The sequence below is a fragment of the Cucumis sativus genome, chromosome 1, assembly GCF_000004075.3.
Source record: "Cucumis sativus cultivar 9930 chromosome 1, Cucumber_9930_V3, whole genome shotgun sequence".
NCBI lineage: Eukaryota > Viridiplantae > Streptophyta > Magnoliopsida > Cucurbitales > Cucurbitaceae > Cucumis > Cucumis sativus.
The window spans coordinates 1215902-1237739 of record NC_026655.2 but is presented as its reverse complement, the minus strand read 5'-3'; the positions used below and the strand labels follow the sequence as shown (position 1 = coordinate 1237739).

Sequence of the window (21838 nt, the reverse complement as noted above, 5' to 3'; positions counted from 1 at the left end):
TGTTATGTTCCTAAGTAAATATGAAACTCTTTTAATACAAAAGTTATATAAATGTTACAACTACAATGTAATTGATTATATTCTCTAGAAATTGTAATCTTCACTCACATCTTATGGTTGAGACTTGAGAGCAGAAATGAAAATTGATGTTTACTTGGGGTTCAAAATTTTGAGTTAAATTTTAGAAATAAAAGAAAAAACAAATTATTTTTTTGTAAAAATTATTTTAAATGACAAAATTGTTGAAAATATTTATAAATATAGTAAAATATTAATATAGAATATTTTAAAAAAATTGAATGACAAGAAAGTTTTTAAAAAATAGATCATTAGCATTTTTTCGTTCATAGTGCAAATTTTACTAATAGAATCTGTTTTATAAAAAAATAGAATCTGTTTTTAAATTTTTTAATTTTACAAATTTGAAAATAGCGGTGACATAAACTTTATTATTATTATATATATTCCTATTATCGCAAACTTTTCAATATTTTAACTCATTTTAAATGTTTAAAACTAATTTAAAATTCAGATAAAGTAGAAATTGGAAAATCACTAGAAAAATAAAAATTAGGAAAATCGATAGAAAACTGTGGAGGAACAATCTCATGGAGGATAAAATTTGCTAGATTAAAAAAAGAAAAGAAAAACAATCAATCAATCTAAACCATAATTTTCTTATAATTTTATAACCACTCACCTTTAATGATTAATGTGATGTGACACTAGTAGTAGCATCAAAAAGCTCGACCTAAAATTTCATATTGTATTTAATATTCTCTTAAGTCTTATCCAATGACTCAAATAAAGATGCAATATAAAGGCATAATACTAATAATAAAATAAGGATGCAATAGAAAAGTTGATTTCAGTTGTGCAGTGCCCTACATGTGAACCTCTCAATACTATACCCATTTTTCTTTTTTACTAAGCATTGCACTTTCATACATTTCTTTTTTCTTAAAAAAAGATTGACACCTTTATTTATTTATTTATATTATAATATATATATATATAGAGAATTAATTGTAAAAGTTTACAAATATCGCAAAATTTGTAAGACATGTTGCAAAAGTCTATCTCATACGAATAGATTTTGTATGGTCTTTCAACTATAGATAGATTTTGCCATATTTGTATTTTTTAAAAAATATTATTATATACTAAATTATTATTCTTAAAATTGACACAAGTTATAATCATATTATATATATATTAAGGAGATTTTTAACCGTATTTATCAGTAATATAAACTAATAGATAGAGTTGTATCGGTTTAGATTACCAACCTATACAAGTTAGATACTATAAAGAAAAATAAAAAAGGCTAAAAATGAAGAGAGAACATCATAATCATCAACCAAATATATGTACTCTTTTCCACTTCAAGCAATAAGTTTCAACCGATCGAAAAGAACTCCACACCCCAGTGAGTAAAATCGTAAGTGTAAAGTGAAGTGAAAAAGGCCTTTGTATTCTGCTTCCTATTTACACATCATTAATCACTCTCCTTTCTAGATATTAGAATATTTGGCATTTAAGTGTAGACTCCTATTGTTTCCAATTTCAATCACATTCCCAAACAAAAAAAGAAAAATTTAAAAGAAATGCATTGCCTTAGCCACATCAATAGGGAAAAGAGAAATTTAACTTTGACACCTCACTCAAATTTTTGAGGACACCTCACTGAATTTTCAGATCACTTGGCTCTTGAACATATAATAGAAAAATGCTATTAAATGCATTACCTTAGCCACATAAATCGTGGTAGTAATTGCTTTCTGAATCCCCACTTTAGATTCCCATTGGCACAAGGAATGTGAAAACCCATTTAGCCGTAAGCCTATATAACAAATCCCAGAAAGAAAAAAGAGTAAAAATGGTTTGAAGTTTAGTAAATTACTTAGAGATCCACAAAAAGAAGTGATGGAATTTAAGAGTAAAATAAAAGAGAGAGTGAATTAAGTTCAGAATTTACTCTTTAGTGTGTTACATCTGAGGCAGCCCTGGGTTCACTTTGTCTCACAGCCAATGGATTCACCATAAATCCACCCCGTCGCTGGATATGAAACCTATGATTCTCCAGATTCGTGGATCCAACATCCACATTGGTTCCATGGCGATCGCCTGATCTGCTGCGGATTGGAGCCAGTGGAGTTGCACGAATGGGAGTAGAGAACTTTGACGTTGAGTGTCTGCTTTCTGCTCTCTTCCAGAACCTTGAGCTCAAAAAATCAGCTCCTGGTAGTAGGCAACAAGTGGTTGTGGGAGTATTAGCATAAGACATCCTTCCACTTGATACAGCTAGATCATATGAGATCTCATCCAATGCCAGTTCGAGACCATGTACACGCGTCTCCAAGGATCGCATTCCGTTCTGGGAACTCCCAATGAAGTTCTAAAAAGGGTAGATAAGGCAAAACACGTGAGATTGATAGCCCTTAATGACTGAATTGCAATGAGTGATCACTATACTGCACATTGCAGAGAATCCCAATGTAATTCTGAAGTTGGCAGTAGTTTGTTTGTATTTTGACGAGAAACGTACTTTTTGGTAAGAAATGGTAGAGAAGTTATAAACGGCATGAGCAGTTGACACAATAGTAGCCCGAATGTGGTTTATCTAAGATTTAGTGGCAGGGTGAGGTATGAAAAAACAACCATGTGTATACTTCAAAAATCATATTCGAACGATCGATGGGATATCAAATCCGATCTCTAAGGAAGAAAATCATGTTAATTCCGTAGAGCATGTACAATGAAACATACAATGTCCCTTGAATATTTCATTTTTGGATTCAATGTTCTATGTGCTTGCCGTCTATTGTTCTATCTACATTGTACAAGTACGTCTATATTTCCTGCATTCTAATTATTCCAATTTCCAAGGAACGATTTACTATATTGATGTAAGAACGTTCATATTTCTCGGAAAATTTATCATATCTAGAATGACAATGAGGAAAACATATACAACTTAACTGAGGTCATGAATCAAGCATGAAGAAACGAAAATAAATTCAGATTCAACGTATTACTTTCAGATTAGGTACAGATTTAGGGATTCGGTTACCAACCTGGAGGATATCCAGAAGACTGGATTGCTGCTTTTCAATTTGACTAAGCTGGTTACGGATCAAATGTAATTCTTCAGAGTCTTTGTGGTTCCTGTGCAGATCATCGGTTGCACTACTTGCTACAACAGTCGATTCAGGAAAATCCTCTGGACAAGGAACTACGCGAGATCCAGACCGGAGTCCACCGAATTTAATAGTCTTATCGTCAGAAATCTTGTTGAAGAGTGCGCGTTTTGTTTCTGGTTTCGAAATCTTTGTTTTCTCACTGAACCTTCTATCCGGAATGTTTTCATCTCTTTCCTTCAGTTCTCCCGAGGGAGATTTCCTAACAGAGACTTCTACTTTCCAGTCCAGAGGCTTCTTACGCTCAGCCTTCTGGAGCATTGACAAACTTGCTTTCTTATCACCACCGCTCAAAGAGCTTCTCCTTCTCGCTGCCGTCGCAGGTGAGGCATCCGGCGGTGTAGACCTGTAAGCTGAGATAACGTTCTTCCTCGGGAGAGGAGCATCAAGACGAGCTGAAGAATTATTCTTAAATCCAGGTGGATAACGTCCATCACTTACGATTTCTAAAACAGAATCAAGTACCGAAATGGAAGAAATTACAATGCTGTAAACAATTTCACCAGACATGCAGGAAATTAGCTAAACATTTACCGAAGATAATGTCTAAGCACGTTACCTTTCGAGGAAGATTGGGAATAAGCAGGCGCAGATGCCTCATCCGAGAGATCAGGAATCTGTTTCCATGCCTCGAGCATCTGACTCATTACCTCACGTACAGCTTTAACCTATATCACAGTGTTTCGAAAAACAAGATCAAATAACTAAATTCGATTATTGTATTTTTAAAGGCATTAAGAAACTGATACCTTATCGAATCGCCGACTCTCGAGCGTTTTCAAGCAACCGGCCTTGAACTCTGCCAGAGCATCCCTCTCCACGACTGCTAGCTTACCTAACGCCTCTGCCGCAGACTTTCTCGCCGCCCAATCCTCACTGCTGAGGAATGCAACCAAGCAGGGGACCAAATTTTTTAGAGCTCCATTTCCTAAAGCTCCGTCAACTCCAATAACACTCCCGATCAGCGTTAAGAGAGCCGGCTTCGCCTTGAAACTCTCGCATTTCAAAAGCTTCTCAAACCTCGGCAAAAGCTTGCCGATCTTAACCGGATCCGGATCCGGTGCAGCATCAATTGCCGAAGCCAAGCACAACGCCGCTCCGACCTGCGAATTAGAATCTTGCTCCGTGAAAAGCGAATCAGTTAAAGGCTTCAAAAATGTCGAAAACGGCGGTTTGGTAACACCGGAAGCTAATGCTGTTACAGAGCTAACACAAGCAGATCGGACCGACGAATCAGGATCGCGGAACCGGCGTGTGATATTAGAAAGAATCTTCGATAGGTAAGGAGCGAGAGAATTTCCATGAATCTCTGAGACAACAGCAAAGAGACGAATGCATTGCTTCCTAACCAGCAATTTATCCGAAGCATCAGTGGAATATATACATGAAAGGAAAATCGGCAAGGTACTCCCGTCAAGATTCTGAGCAATGGATTCTAGCTCGGATGCAGCAAGAGAATAGGTATCTCGATCGGAAAGCTTGGTAAGGCACGAGAGAATACGAAGCTTCAAGCTCTGCGGCGTAGAGGCAGAGAGAGCCATAACAAGTGGAATTGTAGCCGTATACAGAGTTAGACCTCAGGCGGCGGCGACAGATGTGGAAATACCGGCAACATTGCCGGCGGGAAGCGGATAACAAAATGGCTACGGATTTTTCCCGCGGGGAGTTGGGGAAGAAGATGGGAGTCGCGAGGAAACCGGTTTATGCTTTTAAACTGTTGGGAACTGTGAAGAAGAAGATGCCGGTGATCACAATAAATTTTATATAATCTTTTTCTTAAGGAAAATAAATAAATATATATATAATTTGATTATAACCTAAATTTGGCATTAAATTAATCATAACTTATGCGTTGGTCCACAAATATATACATTTAATTCCCTCACACCCTTCTTCACTTTTTGTACTCCTAACAAATTAAATAAATACTTTATTCACCTTTTATTGTATATTGTATTATTTATAAATTATAAAAGCATCCTAAATAAATAAAAACACCCAAAATATTTACAAAATATATTATTGAAATACCTTGATAGACTCCATAATAGGGGTGAACATCGGTTGGTCGAAGTCAGGTCTTTTTTTTACAAAATTGACCCCAAACCAACCATAATCGGTTTAGTAAAGTGTCAACCCGGCCTTGACATCATAAGTAAGGATTAGTCAGTTTTTGTTAGGTTGGTTTAACACTTAAGAATAGGTTTTGAAAATTCTCGATTTGAAATTTTTTGAAATTGAACCTGACCGACTCCTCTAGTCAGTAGGTCGGCTCAATTTTTGGGTCTATCATGCTCATTTTTATTCCTTATCGATCACTAAAGACATTAATACAAGTCTATTGATGTCTTTTTGTCAACCTTTAATAGAATCTAAAATTTTTGTTATATTTTGGTTGGTCAACGTATATTTGAAAATACCACTTTTTCTTTTCTTTTCTTTTCTTTTTTATTGGGTAAAATAGTACATCTACTTTTTCTTACTTTCTTTCTTTCTTTATTTGTGTCATATTAAAGTTTGTGTATGTATTTTATTTTGGTAGTTTTAACTTCCCCCACTTGTGTTTTCTTTTCCTTTTTTAGTTTTTAAGAATTAAAAAATGTACATAAAAATAGCATCTAGGCTCTTTATGTTTGATTTGTTGTGTACTTTTCTATTTAAAAAAAGTGGGGGAAATTATAATGTAATGTTCTATAGTTGAGATAATGCTCTATAGTTACACTTCAATGGCATGTAAATAAATTGTAGTAACAACTAAAGTTTTCTTTAATTCAAATATAATAAATAGTTTTATGAAGTGTTAGAGGAGGTATGGTATGTATATAGTTGAACTTTTAGAAAAGTATCAACTTATAGTTTGTATCGACTTAAACCATATATTAATGATAATTATATTATTTTAAACCACGAGTTTTAGGTTGCGTCAATTTAAGTCATCTATTATGTTTTATTGGACACACTTATAAAAGTTAAGAGTTTAAATTGATATGTTTGTGAAAGTTCATAGTTTAAATTTACGAGTCTGTAAAAGTTTAGAGTTTAAATTGATATAATTATTAATTTATGGTTTAAATTGATATAACATTTGTGGTTTAGGGTTTAAATTGACATAATTATTATTTATAATTACAAATTTGTTAAGTTTATTGTTACTACTTTATCTCAACGATAATGAAAATGGTAGGGTAAAGGTAAAAAGTAAAAGTAACAAATTCATAATTCTCATATTCTTATCGTACCCGTAAAAGTAATGAGTCCCTCAATTTTTTGCTACTCAATTAGATTACATGTTTTGATTGCATATTTGAAGGTAGGAGTGAGCATAATATATCGAAAAATCGAGCTTATTAATCAAATTGAAGTCGATTAGTAGAAAAACGAGAAAATGTTGGTTTGGAAAGTTTCAAATCGAGAATTTTCAAAAAGTATTTTTAAATGTTAAACTGACCGGACACAAATCGACCAGTCGACTCTTACTCATTAAAATTGAGGTTGGTTTGACACTTTATTAACTCGACTATGGTCAGTTCAGGTTGAGTTTTTTAAATAACCGACTACGACCGACCGATGATCATCTCTATTTGAAGGTGATTTCTAAAGACATTTATTACGATTACGAAAAAAAAGCAAACAACTACAAACACAATCCAACTAAAGGTCACTTTCTACTTTACCATTGATGAATTACGTTTCAAAACATGTTCGTACGTGTCAACCGAAATTCAATAGCATGTTGATATCCATATTACTTTAGCTAACAATGCAAGAGGCAAAGAGGTCAAAAAGGAAGAAAAAGAAGTAAATTTGGGATAAAGAGAAAATGATGTGAACTGTGAAGGGGTACTGAAAAATTAATAAAGTGAAAACTTTAATTGGTCATAATTTAAAAGATAACGTGTCACGTAATGATTGGGGTTTTCCGTCACCTGCTGGCGAAGACTAACCTACTTTTCATCATTATTTTAACCATTCTCACTGTTTGCTTCGTCTTTAATCTTTCCCCGAACGACGCAGTCTTCTTCTTCTGCCTATTAAATTTCCCTCTTAAATAATTAAACAAATACTTAATTCAACCAAATCACTATTATTTTCTATTATTTATGTGAATTATTTCAAATACATTCAATCTCTCATTTATCATAACCTTATTATACGGTGAATAAAATAATATCATTATCATTATTGTTTTTGTTTTTCATTGTTTGAATGAAAATTTGTCCAAATAGTTTGTTGACATCTCCACGTTCCTTTTGGGATTGTTTGTCAATACGTTTTTTTTCTTCTTCTTCTGATTTGGTCTTATCTATCTAGTAAACTTGTATGTATAGGTGACCATGATGGACCAAGAATCATATTGAAGTTGGTCAATCGAAAAACAAGAGAGCTGGTTTCAAACAGTTTCAAATCGAGAATTTTCAAACAGTATTTTTAAGTGTTAAATCAACTGATCGACTAGTCAGTTTGACACTTTACTAAACCGATTATGGTCGGTTTTGTCAAAAAACCAACTTCGACCGACCGATGCTCACCTCTACTTGTGTGAAAGTTTATTGAATCGATGTGTTGGTGAGCCTATAACGGTCTCCAAATTAGAATACGTCGTAGCTATTCTTTAGAGATAACACTCACTCTTCCCTTTTGGAGATGGTGAATGAGGTCTTTTGTAATATCCTTACATTTGAAAAAATATATTTTTCAGAGTAAAGAGTAACGTTGAGCGTTCAGAAGAAGTTGTCAAAGTTACGATTACAAGAACGACTTTGTTCTCCTTTGCGAAGATTAAAAAAAATAATATTATTGATGTCTTAAACAAAAATAATGTAATACGCAAAAAAACGTGTGAAATTTAAACAATATATGTGTGTAACTTTTGTCACCCTACCAATCTTAAACATATAGTTTCATTATTTATGCAAAATGAAATATTCAGATGAAATTAAAATATATATATACATATATAAATAATAAATATATATATTTTTTAGAACAAATCATTTGAATGAGTTAAAGCATGTTTATATATATATTAAATTAATTAATAAGGTGATTTGCAATTTAAGCTAAAATGAAATGAGTGGGAGCAAAATCGAGCCCTTTATAAAATGAACCTTAAGAAAAAGCTGAAGAAATCATAACCTTAATTAATGTTTTAATTAATTAATCCCTAGTTACCAAACCACCCTTTGTTATTCCTTCCAAATCATTTTCAGATATTCAAAAATAAACTAAAATATTTATAAAATATAACAAAATATCTCAATATAGACCACAAAATATCAAATAGATCATTATCGTCTATCTGTGTTACAGCTAATAATATTTTGTCTTGATCGTTTGTCATGTGATAAATTGTGGTATTTTACTACAGTTGTAGATATTTAAGACAAAAAATTTCCGCTTAAATCTTCCTCCCAATTCACTCCATCTTTCGATTCAGTTTTCCTTTCACTATCATCCTTTAGAATTTAAAAAAAAAACAAATTAATTAATTAATTAATTAAAAAAGTAACTACAACAAATTTCAATCTCTAATTATATCATTTCAACATCATAGGTTTATTTAGAATAATTGACCTTTTTTAGATGCTAATACTAAGGATTTGTTTTTAAAGTGATGAGTTAATAAAAGTATGTATCCCTATCTTCATTTATTCTTTTACTTTCTTTTCTAAAAAAACAATACACAATTATTTAATAGGTTCACTTTTTTTAACATTTTTTTAAACACAAAGTAGAACCCATAATTCTCTTTTATTTTTAGGGTCAACTTTGAAAATTATGTTTAAATATTAAAAAAAAAAAAACATGTTTAATAAAGTTCCATTTGGTAATTAATTTGACATTAATACTTTTTTTATTAATTTTAAAAATGAAGTTTATAAACCCAACTTTCATTTTTAAATTTAACTTTCTACCCATATTATAAAATCAAACCAAGTTTTGAAGAATAATACTCTGGTTGGTGATTGACCCTTTAGTTATAAGTCTTATTTGATTTTCTATGTTTGAAAATTGAATCTATTTTTTCAATTTTTCCTGAATTAATTTTTTTTACCAAATTTCAAATAATTTTTTTTAAAATTTTAAAATTTTATTTTTTCTTTATAAAATGGTGAATAAATTTGTGTCCTGCCCTATATTTATATTAAGTAGAAGAATTGTGATAAATAGTAAAAATTGAAACTATTTACAAAATAGTAAAAAAAAAAAAAAAAACTCCAATAATTTACAGAAAATTTGATGATTTTGCTATAACTTAATTTATTTGCTATATTTAAAAATCTCTCTTTTAAATAGTTGAGAAAAAAAAAAGGAAAAAACAAACAATAAATGTTTGGGTATGTGAGAATCAATACTCCATAATATATTAAGAAAATTGTAAATTTATAACTCATTTTAAAAGTTTAGATTATTATTTAACAACTAAACTTATAATTATTATACAATAAAAACACAAAACTCCTAATTTATTTTTCTTGGTATGATGTGTAATATTTTTATTTTTTGAAGGCAAAATGGATTTGTTGTTAGTGAGGTGAGAAGAAAATGCAAAAGTGGTGTGGTAGGTGAGAAAAATATTTGATTTGTATTCCTCTTTACCTTTCTCTTGTGTTTGTGTAATATATATATATATGCTTTAGTTCAAATGATTTTACACATAAAAACATGAGTGTAGTTGGTACCTCAACTAATGGTTTTCTTTTCAATTTTGGTTCAACAAATTTATCTCAAAAATCATATTCCTAAAATTAAAATGAATTATAATTATTATTGTGTTGCAATATTGATTTTTCTTTTCTAATATCTTATAAATTCAATTGTTTAATTTCCGGTTATGAATGACAAATAGTGTTAGCATCCTGTTTTTAACAATTTTCTTTTATTAAAGGGAATGTTTTTTTTTTCACCTTATCATATGTACGAGCTCTTTTAGTTTGTGCGTAGTCTTTTGCTTCGATTTCGTTTGTTGGCGTTGAGTCTTTTGTGTGGTGCTTGTGTTGTGTGTTATGAAAGGGATGAGACTCGTCTTTTGGTGTGGGCTAGTCAACTTCATGATAATTAGAGAGTATTCTATCTCAAAAGAGATGGGTGAGGTTTCTCTCTTGTTATCTTCGTTTCGAGTAATTAATAAAATGTTTCTAATGGATCATGATTTCAAATACATTAATTTAAAAATTCACTCTTTTTAAGTCTTTTGTCTTTTTTTTTTTTTAATGTTTGTGGGATATTTTGATTTTTTTATAAAAAAATTGACTATCATTTCAAGTTAAGAAAAATATATATTCTCTCATTTCTTTTTATTTTGTCTTTAAAATCATGTGAAAAGTTTAGTTTTTTTTCGTCTCTATCATTATTGATTTATACTTTTTATTTTCGATTATTCTAACTTTAGGGTTTATTCCTCTAGTTTTTTTTCCTAAAAAAACTTTGTTTTCTCTATAAATTGTTGTTTATTTCCACTTTTTATGTTTTTGATATATTTTTTTTAGGAAATTTGTCAAAATCAGTAAAATGAAAAAAAATTATGATGTAACGACGTTTCTTACATTTGTAAAAGTGGCAAATTTAAAAGTGATGTCCTCTAATAGTCTTGTGATTACTGTTTGATAGCTCTCCAATAGTCTTATGATTATCGTTTAATATTCACAATGTGCAAAAAGTTGGTGTCAGAGCTATTTTTTTTTTATAATATTCTTGTCATTTGATGTAATTTTCTTATGAACAAACTATTTATATTTTATAAAAAATCAACTAAATGTAATATTTTTTAGTGGTTTTTTTTTTCATGAATAGTTTCCATTTTTTCAAAAAAGAGTATTGGAATTTTAAAATTAAAATTAGAAGAGTGAATAATAATAAGATAAAATTTCAAAAGTAGCAAATTTTACAAAATATTTACAACTTATAGAAAATTCTTTCACCGATAGTCATTGATATGTTATAGTGATAGAAGACTATCATTGATATAATCGAAAATTTTGCTATAGTTTGTAAATATTTTAATTTATTTTTCTATTTTAAAAAATACCTCTAATACTAATAATATTATTATGGAGAATTTACATTTCTGAAAAGTACTTACATCTTACAATAAAAAAGACATGAATACTTTGAGATTAAAATTTTGCTATAGACCGTAGATAGTTTGTCAAATCTTTTATTTTTAAAATTTATTCTTATTAGTAATAAGAATAGTTAATTATAAAGGAAATTTTTAAAAATAGTAGATTTTACAACCTATAGCAAATTCTACCATCGACAGTCATTGATATGCTATTGTGATAGAAGACTATCATTGATAAAATTTAAAATTTTACTATAGCTGGTAAATATTTTAATTTATTTTGTTATTTTTAAAAATGTCTTTAATAATAATAATAGTGGTGATAAGAATAGTTAATTTAAGTTGAGGTGTCCCAACTCACAACACAATTTAATTAGGGAACCACAAAAGTCATTAATGACCTCAAATTTTGTTGACCCCAAACTCGACGGCCTTAATTTATCAGTCTTCTTTGTCGGTTGAAATGGGAAAGGGATTTTGAATATCTTTTTTTTCTTTCTATTTTTTGGTTTTTTCTTAAATAGAAATATACATATATCCTAACCCTTAGTAGAAAAACAAAAAAAAAAAAATCTATTAGAATTAGATTTTTGTTTGAAAGTGTAAATATTGTTGTTTTTTTTTTTAATAAAAATTATACATATAAACATTTTTCATCCCTTCAACCTATGTGTTAAAAATATCATTTATAATAAAAATGAGAAGATGAAGTAATTTTGAAATGAATGAAAATGGTTTTTGTCGTACTTAAAAATCATTTATAATGTATCATTAATCACTAGAAATTAATTAATTTCGGATAAAGAAAAAACTAAGTTTATAATGATTTCAAAATTTGTTGAGAAGTGAATCACTCCTAATAATCTTCTTTAATATTTCACTAAATTTTAAAACTAAAATATTAACTTTAATTTTCCTTTGGTTGCTTTTAGTATATAAAGTATTTAGAAGATGATTTAAAACTCCTACAACTTTATATTCTACCATTTTTTTTCTTCACCGGTCCATTCGAGAAAAGTTCAAACTGATAGCAATTCTAAACAAATGATTTTATATGCTTAAATCGATTTAAATCAACCAATATCATCATTCATCGATTATAGTCAGTTCAATAGCAGTTTAGCTGAAATTCAACTTCGATCGATCGATATTCATCCAATAATAATATATATATATATATATATATATATATATATATATATATTTACCTATTTATCATTATTATTATTATAGTCAATAATACAATCATAGAAGATTATTCAATCATATAGATTATAATATAATTAAACTAATGAAATTGTTTAAAATGTGGGTAGAGTTAAGAAGTCATCATCCAAAATCATGGTCAAATTGGGACAATGGCTTTTATTAGAGTGAATATGAGAGTACATCCAACCAAGAAAATTGTAGCTCACCTTAATATATATTCCATATATATAGAGAGGGAGAGATCTCTTTCTCTCTAAATCTATAGTACATTGAATTTATTGTTTATCTTGCAAGGAAAGAGAGAATGTATATGCTTATTTCTTAACATGTAGTGCGACATATAACGTGTGGGGTGCCAACAAATAATTTTTGATACCCATCCATACGTAACTATCATACAAATTCGAATGCTTCATATTCCTATATTTCGTCATGGGAAAGCTTTTTCTCGCCCTTCAAATGTCGTTTTTCGAACAAAATTTCGACAAACTTTTGTTCTGAATCTTAATCTTGATTTTTCTAAATCATTTGACTTGTCGTGTGTTTCTCGCCTTTAAACTTCCTTTGTTATCGTAGCATATGTTCAATACACTATGCATAAATATCAATGTGGTAGTACTTTCACTACAAGAATTGTGGTCTTTGTCAATACAGATGCGTGGTTAATTAGAAACTAAAATAAGTGTCGATAGAAACTCAATCTAATATTTTCACTAGAATTAACCACACAATTTTTTGCTAATGTGTGTAGATTGTCGTCAGTAGAAGTGATGTTATGCCCACGCATTGAAAAAATGTCTGTAGAATAATAGCTCTCTTGACATTTTTTATTACGTGGACAGAAAAAGCTATCGTCGAAGATAAAAAATTCTTATAGTTTTTGCAAAATATTCTTTAGTGCTTAAGTTAATGCGTGAAGTCGAGATATGGTTACAACTTAATAACAATGTATAAATTTTGGTGTACCTCATCTCATCTTCAATCTAACAAATTTTCTTTTTTTCTTAAGGAATGATGACCCATTTTCCATTCTAGGACGATAGTACCACGTGAATCTATTCTTTTGATCACTAAATTTTAAAGAGTATACTAAACTAAATATAACTCAAATTAAGTTTATACAAATTACGATCACCAGTTGGAAAATATATAAGTTAGCTAATTTAAATTATATTCTCTTCCTCCACTAATTATTGAGATTCAAATTTTGATAAATCAAATGACACTAACTAAATTATGAATTTTAATATTCATTCCGACTACATATATAGTATATTTTTATACTATGCATTTTAATGATGATATTTATCGATAATATAGTTTTTATTGCGACTTAATTGTAGATCTCCATTAAAAAAAATAGATGCCAAGATTAATTAACAATATGTAAACTTGAAAAAAATGTACAAAATGTAATTTGAGATTTACAAAATATAAATTTAAAAGTAATTTTGTGAAAAGAAAAAACAAATTTAAAAGTAACTATAGGTGTAGATATATTAAGATGACGACATTGGAAAAATAATACGATAGTATGGGATTTTTGTGGAATTCTCTTTTGGAACTTTTTAGGCCCATCACGCCACGTGGAGGGCTCCACGTTTCAGCTTTCAGGTGTACCGTTCTCCATCAAATTTCTTTTTAATATATATAACACGCCGAGCGAGTTTGCAAAAATAGTAAAAAAAAAAAAAATGTTAATAGAGCCTATGTAATTTATATTTTTAAAAATGTAAAAATAGAAGATCTAAAACTAAATTATGATCGTATCATATTATCGTTTGATTACCATCATATTTACTAAATTTACAATATATAAATAAGAAGTGTTAGGAGCCATTTTTTTTCAAATTTTTTTCATCTAATGTAATTTCTCATATATATATATATGTGTGTGAGTCATTTACAAATATAGTAAAATAAATAAAATTTATCAAAAAATGATAAATTTGACAAAATATTTTTAAAATATAGCAAAATTTTAGATTCTATTGGAGATAAATATTGATAGAAACTTATATGTTTGTGCTATTGATAGACAATTAATGATAGAAGATTATTAGTTTCTATCATGGATAGAATTCAAAATTTTGTTATAGTTTTTAAATATTTTAATTTATTTTACTGTATTTGAAAATGTCCTTTAAAATATTTATAAAATATAGCAAAGTTTAGCAGATATTCATAGAAACCCGTAAACTTTCATTATTGTCTATCGATGTTAGTAACAGAAACATATCAGCACCTATCAATATCTATCTCTCATAGGATATGAAATTTGCTATATATTTATTTTAATTTATTATTTTATTTTACAAAACATTTTGTTAACTTTGTTATTTTTTACGATTCTTCGTATACATATAGAAAATGTCAAAAACAGAAAATAAACAAAATATTTACTGTTCAAATAAAAATGAGGCGTAATTAATTTTTGTATGAATTTTTTCTATGAAATGTGGATAATTCGTTTTAACAAATTTAACAAAATATAATAATAATAATAATACAAACTTTATTTTAACAAAATATATGCTCGTAAATAAATTAATACTAAATTATTTTAAAGTAACCAAATACAACGAATTTACAATCATTTAAATTACAATTCAATTTTTTAATTTGCTATCAAATATGTTTCTGGTAAAGTAGAATTATGTTTTCATTTAATCCATTTTGTTTAAAATGTATGTTTTCAAGTTCTCTACCAACAAACAACTTAACTTTTTCAATTTTACCTCTAACAAATTATGTGAATGTATGTTTTAAAAAATATGGATATAAATAGACTTATAAGATACGATTCAAAATTTCGAAGACTCATTGAAAACAAAAAATGAAGTTAAAATGTTATATATATATATATTAGTACAACAATGGTAGAATTAAGAGATTCGAAACTCTCATTTATATATAAAGAAAGATCATACTAATTAAGCTAAGAGTATTTTCACGATTCATTGATCTATTAAGTACAAAATTCAAATCTCGTATATATACGTGTATATATATATATTTATAGGCATATTTGTAAATAAATCTTAATGTTAGTTCAATCCTTTTTTTTTTAACAAAAAAAACTTTGAAATTTAGGGTCCATTTAATAACGTTTTCATTTATCGTCTCTTACTTTCTATGTGATAACTTGTGATCAATTAAGAGTAATTTTAATTAATTTTAAAATTCTATTGTTTAGAAGGACATTTAAACAATATTTGAAATATAGATTAACAATACGATAGAATTGGAAATCGAAATCTCCAAGCTTAAGATCTAAAGTACAACGTCGTACCTATTGAAATAGGGTTATGTGTCGATAGTTATACGACCTTTTAGTTAGATAGGTCTTTGATCATTTTTAGAAAATAAAAAAATATTTTCACCTTTAGTTTAGTCAGCACATGAGTGAGTCAATCATAACACTATGCTTTTAGCTTTATTGAATTGAATCATATACCCTAGAAGAATAGAGAGTAAATGGTGAAATGATACGTCACAAATAAATTAAACAAAATCCACATATTAATACATGAATAAAACCAACAAAATCAAAAAGAGTTAAATACATAAATCTATCAATGTGAGCATAATTCAACTAATACAAATTTTTACAATCAACTGTTTAAAAATAAATTATAAACTAAACCCCAACTTGAACCGTTAAACTATTACAAAGAAGTGATTAGATCATAGATATTTAATTTTTCACTCGTGTTATTAAACAAAAATGTACTTTTCTTATAAACAACTTGTAAAAATCTCTAGTCTTACCAACACATAAACACACTCATCTGGACTAGTCACTGTGAATGTCTCAAAAATTAAGAAAAATATTTCGAGAGCTTATTTTCAATTTAACGATTGTGAGGATCAAATGACTAACTTTTCACAAGAAAATAATAGTAAAAAATCCCAAACTAACGTAGAGTATATAAATTTTATGGAAAACTGTCAAAAGTAAAAAAAAAAATCAAATGTAATGATTTTTTTTTTCTTTTTAGGACTATTTTTTGATTTTTTTTTTCTTATAGATAATAGAAACTCTTAATTTTATCTTAATATTATAACTACTTTAAATGGCAAGTTCCATCTAAAAGAAATTAGAAATTTGAGATTTTGAATACCACGTACAAACAATTATTATATTAATAGTAAGCATAACTCAATGATAATTTACCGTTAAAAAATCATTTTTTCTCCGTGTTTTTATTTTTGTTGTTAAATTACTTTCATACCCTGTTGGTGTGGGACTAAGGAAAATTAATACAAATTGGCCAAACTCAACACAAATTTGATTTTACCTAACCACTACCCTCCCTAAGGACTAATAAATATTCACTTATATGTTAACAAATATAGCCTACTTGAAAAAGAAAAAAAAATTATCAGAATTTTACCTTTATGGGAAATAGTAAATAAAACGATAAAATAGATAAACTATTTACACTTTATGACAAAATCATAAAATAATTATAATGAGTTTTTGTCTTTTAGTGGTTTTTGTGTAAATCGTTGGGGCTTTTGTAAAATTAGCAAAAAGAAATTATAATAATAGAGTCCATGTCACAACATTTTCTAAATTTGCAAAAATAACAAATTTAAAACTGACGACTCTTTGTTAGCCCTATGATTACTGATATCACTAGTTTTGTCATATTTGTAATATGCCAAAAAATTGGTACTATGAGCTATTTTTTTTTCAAAGTTTTCGTCATTTGATATGATTTTACTAAATTAGTTTGTATTTTTCTATTAAGAAAAAAATATTTTTATATTAGAAAAGATATATTAAAATGGAAAGAAGGAAACTTGTGGTCATAACATATTGTTGGAAATTCCCCCCAATATTAGATTCCATTTTCTCCAAGTAAGAAAACCTAATTTTAGGTTTTTTTTTAAAAAATAAAAAATAAAAAACCCAATTCTCAAATTAATGTTTTTTTATGTATAATAAAAATATAATTAAGGTACTTTCTTAGATTAATGTATTTTTTAAAAATATATATCTAAGGTACTATTTTTCTCCTTTTGAGTCCTTACATTATACGTTCCAATTAATTAGAGTATTCTTACTTTAAAAAAATGAAAAATAAAGGTTGGATTTGGTTGTTAGTTCAATTTTTTTACTTTGGAAATAATTTTTTATGACAATAAATTTCTCATTTTTACCATATCTAAAAACATCTTTGTTTGGTTGTAATTTAAAAACTTTAGATTTGAATTCATTTTTTTTAATTGTGTTTGACTGTAAATTTGAAAATGTTGAAAATATTTATTTGATTAAAATCTATTTATGTTTTCTTTATAAATGTTGTGTTTTGTGTTCTCTAATATTTTTTTTTAAAAAATAAAACGTGGTTTTATTGTTTTCTAAAATATACCCTTTTTTTAAGTATATTTTAAAAACAAGTGTATCAAATACATATTCACAGTTGGAACATTTTTAGATAGACTAAAATGATTCAAAATATAGTAAAAGTTTGGATTTATCATACACGGTCAATTTTTTATTCTATCAATGTTATTTTTGATGGATTCTATAATTTTATTATATTTTATAAATATTTTAGTTCATTTTTCTATATTGCTTAAGTCACGTTTTGTTTTGCACGATAAATTTAAGAACGCGTGCGAGACGAGGTGTGACATTAGCCACAACTAAAGCGATTATGAACTTGTTGAGGGAGATGTTCGAACAACAGTCATACTCCCTAAGACATTAAGTAATAAAATATATTTACACAAAGCGAATGAAGGAAGATACAATTGTTAGAGAACATGTCTTAGACATGATGATGCAATTCAACATCGTTGAAGTAAAAGGTGAACGCATTAATCAGACTAATCAGGTTAGATTTATCTTACAAACTCTTCCAAAGAGTTTCAGACAAATACGTTACTGGATAAGATAAAGCTCAACTTGATCATTCTTCTGAATGAGCTTCAATGATTTCAATCTCTTACTTTAAGCAATAAAAAAAAAAAGTTAGTTTTTAAGTGAATCGTCCTCTAAAAACAGAGTTGGACCCTCAAAACCTAGATCGGAAAGGAGGAAGAAAATGGATCACATTAACATACCAAACAAACCTAACCTCCCTCCCCCTCTCAATTTCCCTTAAAGGGCCGAAGTTGTTGGGGGTTTTTTCGGCCCAAGAAATGGCCCAAATCAAATGGAATGGAAAACGTCATCGTTTAAATCGTCTCTTTGGGGAAGCACACGAAGGCAGGATGTTTCGCCCTTCAATATAAAGCCAATATGAAGGGGAGGGGATGAGTGGGTAAGAACGAAAATTTAGGAAAAGAAGAGGGATATTATGGTAAATTAGTTGGTATTTAAATGAAATCTCGGCCCTCTGTTTTTTTCCTAGTCTGTGGAAAAGAGCGAGCGAAGCAGAGGAGTTTCCGTTATCCATTCTCTTTCTCTCTCCCTTTCTCTCCCCCGAACCATTTTTTCTCTCTCCCGGAAAAAAATATCCACACAAATTAGGGTTTCTTCTCATCGTTCTTCTTCCTTCAATTCGATTTCAACTCTTCAATCATGGTTACTGATTCGATCGCCAATGCTTCAATTTCTTTGGCACCCAACGCTCGGGATTTGCCCCTGCCCAAGAAGAAGAGGGTGAGGACTCTCTCTCTCTCTCTCTCTCTCTCTCTTTCTCTCTCTTTGTTCAAACGTAAATCTTCTCATTTTTTTTCTCTTTTGATTTTAATGATGTAGAGTTTGTTTTTGTTGATATTTTATTGTTTTTGTTTTTGTTTCTTGTAATTTGTTGTGATTGTTTTTGTTTTGGGGGTTTCAGGTTAGGAATTCAAAATTGAAGCAATCCAAGCTTGACGTTCGTCGGGAACAATGGCTTTCTCGAGGTATAACCATTAATTATGTTTGAATTTGTTGTTTGATTGAAGATGTTTATGAAACGGGATTGATGCATGTGGGAATTTGTTTTTAATCGATTTGGGTTCACGAGTGATAGGTGCTGTAAAGAACAAAAAATGGAACGAGGAAGACAATCGGCTGGATTCAGTGGTTATTAAAACGAGGAAAGATGATGACCTTTCCTCTGAAAAAATAAATATGAGGGAAATAGGAGAAGAGAATGACAGATCGGTCCACCACCATAGCGATTATTCGGACTCACCGTCTAATAGCCCCCCTAGTCTTGGCAGTAGTATATTGGGTGGAAATGATTCGGGTCCTCATTTTACTGGGAGTAGCAGTAGTAGTAGCTGCCGTAGCAGCTCTAGTGGCTGTCGCTCAGGGAGTATAACGGAGGAGGAGGAAGAAGAAGAAGGAGATGATGACTGCTTGGATGATTGGGAGGCTATTGCCGATGCCCTAGCCGCCACTGACAAGCAACATGATCAATGTTCAGAGTCTTCCCCCAGAGGCAATGTTATTTCTCAATTGGATTCTTGTGGAGACAGAAGAAACGAGTTGGGCGTAGGAGATGGTGACTCGAGTGTTGAGCGTGGGAGAATAGTGCAGAGGGCTTCGATGAATTGCCGAGCATGGAGGCCTGATGATGCCTTTCGTCCTCAGAGTTTGCCCACGTTATCAAAACAGCTTAGTTTACCGACTACAGATCGGCGTTTTGGATGTGGAGGGGTCTCTTGGGCCTGTGGTGGTGTTATTCCTGTGCCTACATCTTGTCCAATTTGCTTTGAAGACTTGGACCTTACAGACTCAAGTTTTTTACCTTGTTTCTGTGGATTTCGACTATGCCTTTTCTGTCATAAGAGGATTCTTGAAGAGGATGGGCGCTGTCCTGGCTGCAGAAAGCCATATGATCGTGATCCTGCCGACAATGAAACAAACGTACTTGCTGGCAGCCCAACGTTACCATTGGCTCGTTCTTGTAGCATGATTTCAAGGTCTTAGGTAGTGTTCAGTTTCTGTGAGTTAATGTACGTCTGGTCTCACTTTTTTTTTTCCTTTTGTTCCTGCGTCTTGGGTATTATGCTAGTCTTGGGCTCTGATTTTCATAGTAATAGAAGTGGCATTTGGGTGTTGAAGTATGGTTATGAGATTGAGAACCTTTAAACTGAACTGTTTCGTACATGAGTGTGGTTCTTATCTTATCGTACATTTGCCAATGTAGAGGACCTATTTCGTACTTAATATGTGAATAGACGAGGTGGTATAGAAATGAATACATGGAATAATGAAACAACGTTTGGTTTTTCCACTTATTTATTTGTATTTGCATATATGCTGAAACTGTTCTACTTATCACGTTCCTCTGTCTGTCTGAGTTCATGTATTTGCCAATAAATTGTATGTTACATAAGTCTTTTTGCTTGTTTATTTTGGGATAAGAAGTTTGAAATCAGCCTAAGTAAATCTCAATTTGTGTTGCTTTTTAGAGTTTAGACATATAGGCTAATTAGGTTTTTATGACTGTGTACCTTGAATGCAACATACATGTAAAATAACATTTTCTCAAGAGTTAACAGTGAGCATGGTTTGATATTGAAGAATCTATAGTTTGATACATCTTAACACATCTTCGTCATTTAAAATGACTCTTTAATGTCCAATGATTGGAAACCCCTTATTTTAACTTTTTGGTTTTGGCCTGTTTTAACTTTGCAGCCTTACCTTTGCCTTGATTCTTCTTATTGGAAGAGATTTCGTGTGTTTGTGTGTGGTGGGGGTGGGTGTTCCTTTTTATGATGCTTCTTATGCTTTAAAGATGGACTCCTGTGTCTCTCATATGTGTCTTTACATATGACTTTTCAAATTGAATAAAACAGTTCTTAAAAAAATGTTTGTCTCCATGAAAGAGACAATAAAGAAACTGTGATCTAAGCTTGAAAGACAGTGATTTAGCCGGCAGTTTTCCTTGGATGGTGAAAATGCAACGTCGATTTTGGTCAGACCATTCGTCTGTACTTCACTGGCAGTGGCAGGGCAGGACATGGACGACGAGTTTCTCATAGTTTATGTAATTGGTTGATCCTTCACAGGAATAACGTTCACCATTTGAGCTTGTACATCATGTATTCATTAGGCCATTGGTGATCTTCCTTCCTTTCAATGAGGTCCTACTCTACTCATTTGCTATTGATATTGACTTACTCGGTGCAAGTTATTTAGAAAATATTGATTGTTGATTGGTGGTCTCTATTGGAAACTATTACAATTTCTGTAAATGAACAGATTGGAGATTGGATTCATGGAGTTTGGATTGATTATCTTAGTGCTTGGATACCCCTTCTGTAGCTCTTTAAAGGTCATTCCAAACATGCTCAAATTTATGTCTGCTGTTTTAAATGGTTATTCTATTCTATATTTGTCGTACTTTTTTCTTAAGGTTTATCTCCATGGACCATGAACGAGGCCTCTGCCCGTCAGCACAGGTGG

The 21838-nt window shown here is 30.0% G+C and overlaps 2 protein-coding genes across 2 annotated transcripts; one reads left to right on the top strand and one right to left on the bottom strand.

Moving 5' to 3' along the window:
- Window positions 1-1350: 1350 nt before the first annotated feature.
- Window positions 1351-4937, bottom strand: LOC101211494 (TORTIFOLIA1-like protein 3). The gene is made up of 5 exons (XM_004138243.3): window positions 3950-4937; window positions 3760-3868; window positions 3078-3646; window positions 1979-2398; window positions 1351-1843 (listed from the first exon to the last, which is right to left on the bottom strand). The coding sequence occupies exons 1-4, from the start codon at window positions 4739-4741 to the stop codon at window positions 1982-1984; spliced, it is 1887 nt and encodes a 628-aa protein (XP_004138291.1). The 5' UTR covers window positions 4742-4937; the 3' UTR covers window positions 1351-1843; window positions 1979-1981.
- Window positions 4938-18787: 13850 nt separating this feature from the next.
- Window positions 18788-20664, top strand: LOC101211244. Its single transcript, XM_004138242.3, has 3 exons — window positions 18788-19093; window positions 19275-19338; window positions 19449-20664. The coding sequence occupies exons 1-3, from the start codon at window positions 19013-19015 to the stop codon at window positions 20351-20353; spliced, it is 1050 nt and encodes a 349-aa protein (XP_004138290.2). The 5' UTR covers window positions 18788-19012; the 3' UTR covers window positions 20354-20664.
- Window positions 20665-21838: the final 1174 nt, after the last annotated feature.